The sequence below is a fragment of the Barbus barbus genome (assembly GCF_936440315.1).
Source record: "Barbus barbus genome assembly, chromosome: 41".
NCBI classification, from domain to species: Eukaryota; Metazoa; Chordata; class Actinopteri; order Cypriniformes; family Cyprinidae; genus Barbus; species Barbus barbus.
Genome location: NC_136719.1, coordinates 15,740,358 through 15,753,200, shown reverse-complemented (window position 1 = coordinate 15,753,200; position 12,843 = coordinate 15,740,358). Strand labels below are relative to the sequence as shown.

Genomic DNA, 12,843 nt, shown 5'->3' with positions numbered 1-12,843 from the left:
GTTGCAAAGCTGTGATATTTTCCTAAGGTGAACATGCATAGAATTCCCCTTTAGCATCTCCCGAGGCGTCTTGTCCAGTCAACCTCTCGCTGTAATTTCAATTTTGTCATCTTTTTCTCATTAAACCCTTGTTTCTCTTTGTTTTTGCGAAACCAACAACCAACATCTTTTCCACACTTTCACCTACAGCGACGTCTGTAAACAAAATGTCCTCACACTGTGAACAAACACGTTTTTAGTTACTAACCACTGAATGTCCGTCATTCACACACTTGAGCCGACCGGACAGGTGAGTTTACGTCCAGAAACACTGAGCATGAAGCACTTCTTGTAAGCACTCGGTTGCCTGAGGGTTCTCTGGTTATTACATGGTTCAAGAGAATGCTTTGTGAGGAATGCGTATTGTTGTTCCCAACTGTGAGTGTTACTTTGACAGCAGTGTATTTGCATTCATTTTCATTTATCTCATGAAGATAAATTAAATGTGTGTTGGACATTTTCTGAGTTGCCCTTGATGATTGTACTGTATGTTTTTCACAGTGAAGCCTGCTATTTGGAGTCTCAAATTTATGACTTATAAATAGTATTTAATTAGATCAGATGTGATTTAATGTAGTCGGGGTCAGTTCTGTTCATTGACTGCTTATTCTGTTATTTAATGAAGCTCCACAGGGTGGTAGTATAACACAGAGTTGGCATTTATTTCTTTGGTTTCTCTTTTCCAGACTCTCCTATTGAATATTCAGCATATTTCCACGATAATGGATATCTGGCCCTTCCAAAGCCCATGTTCCCACGAAGGTGAGGGCTCTTCATATGTGAAACAGTTGATGAACTGTGTTTGGTGTTCATTTAACTGACGTAATTATACAAATTCAGCCGTTTTTTACCACAAAAAAATCATTTTGGCTTGTCTCTCAGCTTGTAAAAGCAAACAAAAAACTTGTGTTAGTGTTTTTTTTTTTTTTTTTACTATTGATGGTTTGATTTGTTTCAGTGCTCCTGACTCTCCAGAGACCATTGAGTTAGAGATCAACACTGTCTCTAAAGACGGCCTCATCCTGTGGCAGGGAGTGGTATGTTTGGACACATGAGCCCCCTGCTGGATCTCAGGACACCATACACTCAGGGTCCAAAATTAATAACAGTTACTGTTAACTTTAATTCAGTTTTCATAAACTAAAATAATTATCATTTTAAGTTGAAATTTTCCATGTACCAGCTTTTTAAAAATTCTGTTTTAGAATTTTTTATTTTTTTTAATTCTATATAAAAATTATGTACATTAAAATAGTTGCAATTTAAGGTACCGTTTCTTAATTGTTCATTTTGGACCCTGCATACACTCACATTCTGATACTGTATGCACAGTGTGTTTTACATTTCATATTTAGCCTCATTTCACTAAACTGAGTAAAATGAGTTTGCTTGGAGCTGTTTTGCAATATGCTTTTGTCCCTCACCTCTAAAGCACATTTTAATGGCTGCATTGCATGTTTGCCTGGCTAACTCACCTTCATCCTCCTCAGGAGCCTGCAGGCGCTCTAAGCCTCCGCAAGAAGCATGCTAGTATTAAGGTATTCCCTCTTCACAAGCAGTCAGACAAACAAATATGCCTGCATTAGCATGGACGTGTCATTATCTCTGAATATATACAAAGGAGCTTTGAACTTTACAACACTTGCACAGATAAACATTCAGAAAAGAACACTTAAATTTACCTTTGATTTAGCAAATGCTTTTTCTTTACATCACTTACAGTACACTAACTGCCAGCACAGTTGCTCAAGTTATACACAGTCATACATGAAAAGCGAGTAAACAAATGAAATTTCACTGCATTTATTGTTTGCATGTGTTAGTGTGATTTAAAAGTTGCTCTTTTTCATGACACTGGTTCCCAACCCTGTTCCTGGAGTAAATTCCAAGCAAAATTCTGTTTCATGTCATTGAGCAGTTTCACAAGCTCCAGGAACAGGGTTGGAACCACTGATTTATGACATAATAATTAGCCTTATGCTTGCATATTTATCACCTGCTTTTCCACCTGTTCAATCAACACACCTGTGTCTGCAACAGTTTATCACATACATTTGCACTTTTCACAAATAGGGTAAAAATAGTTTTTTGTTTAGTTTTGCTGTACAGGTGACAATTTCTGAAGGTGAGCACAACAAAGTTTTTTTTTTTTTTTTTTTTTTACCTTCCGAAATTGTTGACCTTAAACCAAACAGCTATATGTTAATCAAAAACATATTTTGTGAGTTAATAATGAAACGTCTCCTGCAGTGGATTGAGATTCAGCAGATTGGCATACATTTGATGTGTTTAAAACCAACTAGTAGGGTGCTTGTCTTACAGTTTTGTTTAGATTTTTCTGGACTGTTTAAACTGTACCTTTTGGTCATGTAATAGCTAATATTATACATAAGAGAAATGTTATTCTTATAAACATTTTAATCAATATACACTACTGTTTAAATGTTTGGCTCCAGAAGCCTGTGGTTTGCATCCATATTCCCTCTCGATGACTCAGACACTGACTTTATTATTTCACTGAAAATGCTTTCCAGGAACTGGGCGGTCAAGGAAAGGGGAAGGACTTCATAAGTCTTGGTTTACAAAATGGACATCTTGTGTTTAGGTGAGTAATTGAACACATTTTCTTACTAACAAACCACATGGGTATATGGCTAATGTGATGACAGAATAATAACCTTATGTTTGAAATATCCACAAGGTCTCGTGACTTTTGTTACTAGGGTTCTCTACTGCAGCCAGTATGTTTCAGTTTCTTACCGATCTAGATCAGTCTTTAGTAGCCGGTCATAATGTGCTCTTGTTCCTCTGATAGTTACCAGCTGGGCAGTGGCGAGGCTCAAATTCTCTCCAGAGAGCCTGTCAATGATGGACAGTGGCACATGATCACTGCAGTCCGGTAACGCTCCTTACCTCTCCAAACTATTATAGAACGCATGACAGAAAGATATTAGTGAGTGTTCTTTCTGTGTGTTGAACAGAACGGGTAGGCAGGGCTACCTCCAGATCGATGGAGGATCTGTCCAACATGGACAATCACAAGGCAAAAGCATCATGGTGAACACCAGGGGCAACATATACCTGGGTAAGTATAATATTACAGTGGTATTTGTTTACTTGTACTGATCAGATTGTTGTCACTCTTAACATCCATGTTTTTTTGTTTTTAAATGATATAAAAAAATAAAATTTTAAATAAAACACTACTGTTTGTCAAGTTTGGGTCGGTAAGATTTTTCTTTTTTTAAACGGGATTAATGCTTTTATTCAGAAAGAATGCATTAAATTGATCAAAAGAGACAAAAAAGACATTTCTAATTATTTCTATTTCAAATAAATTAGATTCTTCTGTCCTATTTATCAAAGAATCCTGAAAAAAGTTTATTACAGTTTCCACAAAAATATTAAGCAGCATGACTGTTTTGAAAATTGATACTAAGAAATGTTTAAGCAGCAAATCAGAATATTTGAATGATTTCTGAATGATCATGTGACACTGAAGAGCTGTAAACATAAGAGAATTCTTTTGAAAACATTTTAATATTTTACATACCCCAAACTTTTGAACAGTGGTTTGCTTTTTTTTTTCTTGTCCAGTTTGGTGCATAAAAACATGGGGAAATTATTATAAAATTATATTTTAAAGTGGACATTAGCATTTATTACTAAAATGAATTTAAAATTCTGATATAAAAGGTAAAAAGAGTCATGTTCAGTCATAAATCAGCTTTTTTCTTAAACATATCCTAACATGAAATAATAAAAATGTTGTCAAAAATATGGTATTTAAATAGATAAGACCAAACTTAGCACACAGTTTCTCTCACCTGATTTATTCACACAACCATCTACATGAAAAACATAGTTTGGATGCCCCTACAGATGACACACAGAAATGGCTTTTTCTTGTAAAATGAAAATCATAATCATTTGATTCTGACATAAGGTTGTTTGTATCTGAACTGTAGGTGGAGCTCCAGACATGAAAGCATTGACCGGTGGGAAGTACTCATCAGGTATCACAGGCTGCGTGAAGAATCTCTCTCTGATGAACGCTCGACCCGGAGAACAGCTAGCGCGACCTATCGACCTGCAGGTCCACGCAGAGGAGGGCATCAACGTGGAGCGCTGCTTAACATAGACACAGTACTAAAACACTAGCAGAGACTACAGAAAAAGACCCCTCATCCACATTCACACTGAGAAACCTGTATTTCTCAGACGCTTACAGGACAAACTACAGTCACACTTTAAGAGACACACACTGATGCGTGTTTCTTGGTGCCTCACCGCAACCGAAAAAAACACACAAGAAAGGATTCTTTGCTCTGCGCTGCGTTAAACCAAAAAAACAAGAAAGAAAAATGTATGATATTAACAAGTCTTCAATTTTTCAGTGTTTTATGCTCAATGAAGGACTTATTAACACAGAAGCTCAGTTTACATACTCCGAACAGTAGCTTTTTAGCCATGAGAAAAAGATGACAAAAAAGGTTTAAAAATAAACGTGATGAGCCTTCTACGGTGGGTCAGATCCTATGGAATCGGAGATGTTTTTACAGCACTGAATTTTAATTTATAAGCATATTAATCTATATATATTTGTGGGAGGGAAATGCAAGCTAACAAATAACCCGCTCATTTGTTTTCCTAGCAGTGATTCTAGGCTCTAATAATGCGTGTCTGAGGTTTAGTGCCCGAGCTGTGTTAATACTTTAAGACTCCGCTGCCTTCTTTTACTCTGTTTGAGTGCCATAAGGAACAGGTCTCTGTGGGGTCACAGCACAGAAGACATCAAGACGCATCTCAGGTGAAGATTGTTGCTAAAACATACAAATTGGGAGATCATATATATACGGTGTCGACTGCATATATTTGAAATGACATGCCTTCCATGCTTGGAAACATTGTTGTGTCTGGTAGTATAAAAAAACATGGTGCTAAATTCAGACATGACAAAGGCAACAAAACAAGCACATAATCATAGTTTCAGTTTCTTGTCATTTTTGCTTCTCTGAATGGGTTGTAAGAAATAAAAGCCACAGCTTTACAATAAAATAAAACACTGTTTACTGATCACAATCCCTCAAGCCAAAGTATTGAGACTGAAGTTCATTTTAGATTAAAAGAGGATGTTATCTCTAAATTGTGAAATATTTTTACATTTATATTGTGTTTTTGTTTAATAACAGAATTAAAATAATTAATTCTCATAGTGGATGACAAATGTTACATAAAATCACACTTCGGCAGTTTTAAATGTTTAGAAAGTCTTTATTTTTAGTCTTATCTACAGTATTTCTCACAGTTTTGCTGTTAACGAACACACTAACATATTATTTTGCATCATTGATATGTATTGAGGTGTCTTTTTCCATTACATTCATATTCTATAGGAGTCTTACAGTGTACATTGAACAAAAGAGGAAATGCGTGTCATCTTCAAGGTCCTCCAGAGGGTTAATGGAGAACTGACTCATCTACAGCAAACCATTTAGGTTTATTATCGCAATCAGAATGTACACAGTGATTCTTTCTGGTTGTTCTCATTGCATAGAGAAATGAATGTGAGAACAGACAGAATAGAAGGTCTACAGTGAAAATACTGCTTAGTGAAACCTCTCTTTTATTAGTGCTGTGACTTGGAGCTCTAATGAACATGCTCGCACACATGGGCCAGACAGGGGTCAAAGGTCACTTTGGCCCCCTTGTGTCTTTTTCACCGTTTAATATGTCTGAGGCTTGTCTGTTAATTTTCTTTTAAAAAAGGCGCATTACTGCTTAATTAAAGTTCCTTTACTTTTATTATTATTATTTGATTCTGTCTTTTGTCATCACTGATTTCCGAGCCTGAAATGGCTTTAAAGCATGATCACACAAGCTGGTGGTTTTTCTTTTGCTAATTTGTAATGTGTCGTACACCCACTGCACCACTTGATCTGTGTTTCAACCCTGATGGCTGTAGGAGTTTTTTTTTTTTTTTTTTTGGAAAGATTCTAATGTAAACATCTCTCTGACGTTATTTATCGAGGTTCATTGTTCTTACTGATGTTGTAATTAGGGTTGTAAAGGGGTGGAAAATTTTTGATAAATTTCCGGAAACTTTCCAAAAATACTGGAATGTTTCTGAAATTTACTGGGAATTTTCCACCTTTTTGCAACCCTAGTTGTAATACATTAAATGAAACACTCACACCACACAAATCCTTCTGACTCAACTATAAACTTTATATATTATGCTGGAGCATCAAGTTAGTTTTCCGGTGTTATGCTGAATTCTTTTTTGATAAAGAAACAAACTCAAGTAAAACATACTTTGTTTGTATTATTTACAAGTTTTGAATATCAAGCTTGGCTGTTTAGACTTCCAGATGCTTCTGAGTCTGCTAAAAGCTCCTCTTGCTTTTGCTCTGTTATGAGAGCTAATGACGATACCAAGACACATGAAAACGTTCACATCCTCGACTGATTCTCCCTCAGTGGTAACTAGGTCAGAGACAGAAGCATTGATACACCTGACCCGTGTCTTCTGCTTGTTCGTGTATGCCAGTCTATGTAGCATATCTGCTCAGTCTGTTTTGTCCCCCCTGAACGTGGGTTCCTGATTGTAGCGGTTGATGGCCTTTATGAGAGAGTCATTGAACGTTCACTCTAACTGAAGAGTTTGAGCACATTCAGGAACAAAATGAGTAACTGTTTATGAGTGATTCATCAAATCATTCACTCCTGGGGCCTCGTGTATAAAACTCTCCTAAAAGTGTACGTACGCAGATTTTGCGTACGCACAAAAGTTTTCAGATTTACAGGTGCATCTCAGAAAATTAGAATATGGTGAAAAAGTTCATTTTTTCTTGTAACTTGTGAAACATTCATATATTTTAGATTAATTACATGTAAAGTAAAACACTTCAAAAGTTTTTTTGTTTTAACTTTGATGATTAGAGCTTACAGCTCATGAAAGTCAAAAATCAGTATCTCAAAATAATATCTCCTAAGATCAATCAAAAAAATGATTTGCAAAACAGAAAAGTTCAAGTTCTTTAAAGTATGTTCATTTATGCACTCAATACTTGGTCGGGGCTCCACAAATTCCAGCATCAGTGAGGTGTGTGGTTGATTGGCCAGCAAACTCGCCTGACCTGAACCCCATAGAGACACCAGACCCAACAATGCAGAATGAACAATGAAGGCCGCTATCAAAGCAACCTGGGCTTCCATTACACCTGAGCAGTGCCACAGGCTGATTGCCTCCATGCAACGCCACATTGATGCAGTAATTCATGCAAAAGGAGGCCCAACCAAGTATTGAGTGCATAGAAATGAACATACTTTCAGAAGCCTGACATTTCTGTTTAAAATATCCTTTTTTTTATTGATCTTATGTAATCTAATTTTCTGAGACACTGATTTTTGGGTTTTCATTATCTGTAAGCCATAATCATCAAAATTTCAAGAAATAAAGGCTTGAAATATTTCACTGTGTAATGAATCTATATAATATATGGGTTTCACTTTCTGAAATGAGTGACAAAAAATATTTTTTAATGCATATTCTCATCCATGTGACACCATGTTAAACACCATCAAAGGTACAAGACATTAAGAAAATATGATATACGACTAAATGCCATTTGTGCCACATTAATATTTTAGAATAAATCTCAAAATATCCATAAAAATTAGTTCTCAGATAAATAGTCTATTTTAGAGTATAGTTGACCTCATTCTTTTCTACTGGCCAAATAGTAGGCCTATTTCAATTGTTTTAAACAATTCAAATCAAATTAAATGTATGCAGTTTTTCTGAAAAGGTGAACATCTTTTAGTTATTTTTAGTGGAAACAGATAAGCCTATATTTATTGCAGTGTAAATACAATCGTCTGATTTGGCGCATCACTGACAGTGTTTTAAAAAGGAAACGCAAATCTTACCGGGTTTTTTTTCAAGCTGTATCCTTCAAATACAGTGGTATTTTTAATAATGTTGTGAATATGCCTTGACACGCCATCAACACCTCCGTGCAGCTTCGGTTGTACAGTAAGTTATCATCATTGGACCTATTTAAATCGGACAGTGGACCGTTCGACCACCCAATTCAGCAGTGTCCACCATCTAGTGCGCGCGCATCATTGATCATTGTTCTTGCTAAAAAAATAAAAATAAAAGCAATATCTGCAGTTTAGTATAAATGAATTATTATAGCACTCAGTGTCATTAAAACATAGCATGCCACAGGAAAAGTGATCAAGCGCATCCACTACAAATGTCTTTCATATCATTTTGTTTTAACTCCTGCGTTCCTCCTCCATTAATGAGAGTGGAATATTTAGGCTAATGTAAATGTGTAGCCTATATTGAAATGAAAACGGAGTTACTTTTCTCACTCCAGGATAAAGAGTGTGCACGCACAGTCAAGAGCATCCGCATATATTTACGCCAAGTTTCATTTTTATAAATCCAAATACGTGCGTGGAAAATAGCGTAGCCTACGCCCATTTCTATGCCCATTTTGTGCGTACGCAACGTTTATACATGAGGCCCCAGATGATTCTTTCATTCAGGAAAAGAAAATTGTGTTATCACAAGTGCTTGAAGTGGAAAAAAAGAAGTGCCGGTACTCACGGTTTAAAATGATGTGATTGCTAAAGCCTGCTTCTTTTCATTTTAAGATATGATTTTCGTTATAAAGTACTGATTCAAATTAGTAATCAATAATTAATTATTATTCTACTAACTTACTCCCGCGCCTCATGCTCTCGCGCACCACACAATGAAGTATAACATTTAGGTGTTGAAATGATTTAAATATAAATGTTTAAAAACATAGGCCTAATTAAAGTACCTTAATGTGACCATTTTTTTTTGAGTGGTATTTTTCACTGGGACATTGCCAGAAACAGCAGTGTACATCTATGTGTGATTTAATTAGATCTATAAATTAAATAGAATTAATTAAATAAAAATAAAATAGATTAAAGTTCATAGATTTGTGTAAATATATTTAACTAATATTTTATAGTATATCATATTTTTTTAAATATCATCATTTATATTATAGAATATATAATAATAGATATTAAATAAATAGATGAATAGATTTAAATTTAATTAAATATTGATCTATTTAAACGTGCGATTATACGTTACGATTGTACGTACGTTAACGCCGCTTGAGGGGCGTTAACGTAGTGACGTAACCGTGACGGCACAAGCAACCGCGAAGACGGAAGATATTAGTTCTGTTTATTACAAAAGACTGAAGATATAACCACCGCGATAGGTCCTTTATGTAATTTATTTAATTATACGTTGAGGACACTTTATAAAATCTATTGAGAGACCTAAACAACGAACGACCTTCACAACGCGACGGAGCTAACGTTACTTGGAAATTCAAACAGTAACGGTCATCTGTCAAATTTCACTTCAAATTTATAATTTCAATTATATATTTGGATAAGAAAGATTATATATTTTCAAATTTTCCTTTTTGTAACTATACATATCTGGTTAATTCTGAGATAAATTTGTTGATCCCTTTTAGTTGTTTAAATTCGTCACTAAAACACGTCACTGTAATGTTTCTTAATCCAATAACAAACAGATGTTTATTCTACTTTTCTGGACGGGAACAGCAACACGATTCTGATTCATAATCTACACAGTTGGTAAGTGTAACACTACTGACACCTAGTGGTTAGTGTTAGTATTGGCAAATACATTCTATCACTACATTAAAAATAATGTAAGATTTAAAAAAATAAAATTAAAATAATTTTTAAAAACACGCTTTGAAATGATTCACTAAAGACTAAAAATCAGTCTGGCAGTATTTTCTGATCATATGTTCACCCCAGAGTCCAAAATGAGCATTGTGAAGCTATATTTATATTTATAATAATTTATAATAATTGTTTCAGGGCATTTCGTGAAGACCGAGAGATGTTGTGACGACCAGGACAGTTCCAGCTGCAACACCAGGATCTCTGCTGTATATGGATGCCTGTCCACTAGCACTGGGGTTTCCCAACATTTTGGAGCCAGGGACCCCTTGCAGACAATTATTTTTATTTTTTTGCCATATTCTTCACTTGAAAAAAAGTTTTTTTTTCACATTTCAGAAATCTAAAACCAATAACCACAAACTCAATATACAGAGTTAAAGATGGCTGCATCACATGCTTGACACATATGATCTATATGTCAATGGTACTTCTCTCTCCAAGAACATCAAAATAAAGAAATAATTAGCACATAATAAAAAATAAAATAATAATAAAAAAAAACCACACCACGATAAGGTTGTTCAGCTGTATCCAGCCTTGCTAAATAGGAGGTTGCAGAAAAGAGGAGTTGTAAAGAAAACCAAGTCAGACACTTTCTGATTCCCATATAAGTGTACAGGAACACGAGTTACATGACAATGAAAAGAAGAACAACAACATTGAATTAATTAGTATGTCTAGGCGGAATGGAACTGTCACCGTAAAAATTATTTTATTATGTTATAAAAACATCTATTTAACCTAACCCAATTTTTAATTTCCACAAATTGTTTTTTTTCTTAGTCACATATTTTAAGAAAATTGACTGAAGATCAAATTAACTTCACAAACTGCCTGTAATCCATCACTTAGCTTAACAAGATACAGTAGTTAAATCTTAGGTGTATGTGACTAAAAATGAGTTTGAGAGAACATGGCTCTTGCACTAACATGTGTAGCGGACCTTGTAGTCCTGACAGACCCAGACCTGCGCTTCACCTGTCCAGAGGAATGGTGTTCAAGTGAGTTACATGTGCAATCATTTAAAACTCTCAACCTAGAAATCAGGTAAAAATCTAGGTTTCTTTATTAGCTGGATTGATTTCTACTAGAATTGTGACCTCTTATATTGACCTTAAACAAGAGGAATTTTACTGAGATGGCTGTCCTCTATTAGAAAACCGAACACCCTGGTTTGACCGAGATGATCCCAGTGGACAAGGAGACTATGAGACTCTGTCGTTGACCCTGGTAACATACCCACAACAGGTTTGCCCTCTGCCCGTCGCCATTGAGGTCGCAACCATTAGTGGTACCCCTGTGCTGCCTACTGGAACCAATTTTCAAGTGTAAGATTTAACTATATTCATTTATTATAAACTGTCCAATAAGAACTATTTGTGTAATTTGTAAGGTCTGTAATGATTAACAGCCATCTGCTCTGATTCTGCAGATTTGATCCACTACTGGGCTTTGAATGCGTGAATGATCAGCAGGGTGGAGGGGTCTGTCAGGACTACAAGGTCCGCTACACATGTTAGTGCAAGAGCCATGTTCTCTCAAACTCCTCATTTGTAGTCACATACACCTAAGATTTAACTATTGTACTTTGTTAAACTAAGTGATGGATTACGGGTGGGGGGGGGGGGGGCAGACAAAGTGCACACATGTGCTTGCATTGTCCTTCCTAGCCTCAGTTCATGTTTAAGTGCTTTGTAAGAACATAGGTGTGAATTAAACAATTCAATACTCTATTCCTATGATCCCTGCACTTGTGTACACTTGATCGCTTACTGTACCAACAGAATTCAGACTGAAGTTAATCTTAAAGTGACGAAAAATAACAGTATGTGGAAGTTAAAAATCGGGGTAGGTTAACAGATTTTTTTTATTTTTTTTCTTAATAAAACTATTTTTACGGTGCAGGTTCCATTATGCCCAGAGGATTTTTTTTTTTTTTTTTTTTTCTTTTGACATGACTTTTTCATTGTCATGTAACCTATGTTCCTGTATAGTCATTTTGGAATCAAAGCGTTCGACTTGGTTTTCTTCATAACTCCCCTTTTCTGCAGCCTAGTCGCCAAGGTTACAGTTGAACAACCTTATTGTGGTGTTTTGTTAATTTTATTTTGATGTGCTTTGAGAACGAGGCAGAAGTAGAAACATTGGCCTATAGATATGTCAAGCATGCGACGCAACCTTTAACTCCTGTATTTTCAAGTGAAGATGGCCCAAAAAAACCCATCTAATCGGATGTCACTGTTAATTAGCTGGTATTGTGGCTGTAGAGTTGACCAGTTTGATGTCATAAATGTCAGCTGGAGAGCAGATCATAAATTTGTCAGCTCGGGTATGTTTCTGGTTAAGACCATAGACATAATAAATATCCTAACACGCATGACACAAATTCCCTGTTTTAATAGTACATTGCAAATATACTAACAAAACATTTACTAAAAGTGTATTAGCATCACGCTTTTGCATATTTTCACAATACAACTAACACTTTAAAATGTAATTTAGTATTTTATAGAAATATACTTTGAACTGAAAGTTCCATTTTATTTTTTTTTTAAACTGCTGAAAATGATCGTTTTAACAATGCATTGGAAGTATACTTTCAAAGTACATAACCTGAAGTTGTATGTTTTAAGTCACATTTGAGTAGGTTTACCTCATGCTTGGAATTCACTTCATTACTTGGACATTGCTTTCAGAAAGTAATAAAACAAAGCAAATAAAGTGAATGCATTTATAAAGTTTACAGTCAAGTAAACAGTCTATATTGCTAGGCCAAAAACTGAAGTTCACTCACTCTGCATTAATATTATAGCACTGCATTATTATAACATTATACATTTTATGGAGAAATAAAGCAGAAAAACAATTGGCATTGATTGGAATTTAGTTTAGTCTCTTTCAATATTGTTTGGAGGTGGAATGACATAGTTGGTCCTTACCTAATAGTTACATTTGAGTGATTGTGGATGGACAGCAAATACATTGAGACACTATATAAATGTTCAGGATATACAGTAT

General features: G+C 35.2%; 1 protein-coding gene across 14 annotated transcripts in view; it reads left to right on the top strand.

Annotated features, from left to right (window-relative positions):
- Positions 1–6,034, top strand: part of LOC306860410 (basement membrane-specific heparan sulfate proteoglycan core protein-like) — a 112,905-nt gene extending 106,871 nt beyond the window's left edge. For 9 of the 14 annotated variants that reach the window (XM_079402101.1, XM_079402104.1, XM_079402103.1 and 6 more), the window contains 7 exons: positions 726–801; positions 998–1,076; positions 1,530–1,577; positions 2,574–2,644; positions 2,855–2,938; positions 3,021–3,124; positions 4,008–6,028. In XM_079402101.1, the coding sequence (XP_079258227.1) occupies positions 726–801; positions 998–1,076; positions 1,530–1,577; positions 2,574–2,644; positions 2,855–2,938; positions 3,021–3,124; positions 4,008–4,180 (635 nt within the window). In that variant the 3' untranslated portion in view covers positions 4,181–6,028. Of the gene's footprint in view, positions 1–725; positions 802–997; positions 1,077–1,529; positions 1,578–2,573; positions 2,645–2,854; positions 2,939–3,020; positions 3,125–4,007 lie in introns of all 14 variants that reach the window. The other 5 variants (XM_079402108.1, XM_079402105.1, XM_079402100.1 and 2 more) reach the window with 3 other exon arrangements.
- The last annotated feature ends 6,809 nt before the right edge of the window (positions 6,035–12,843 follow it).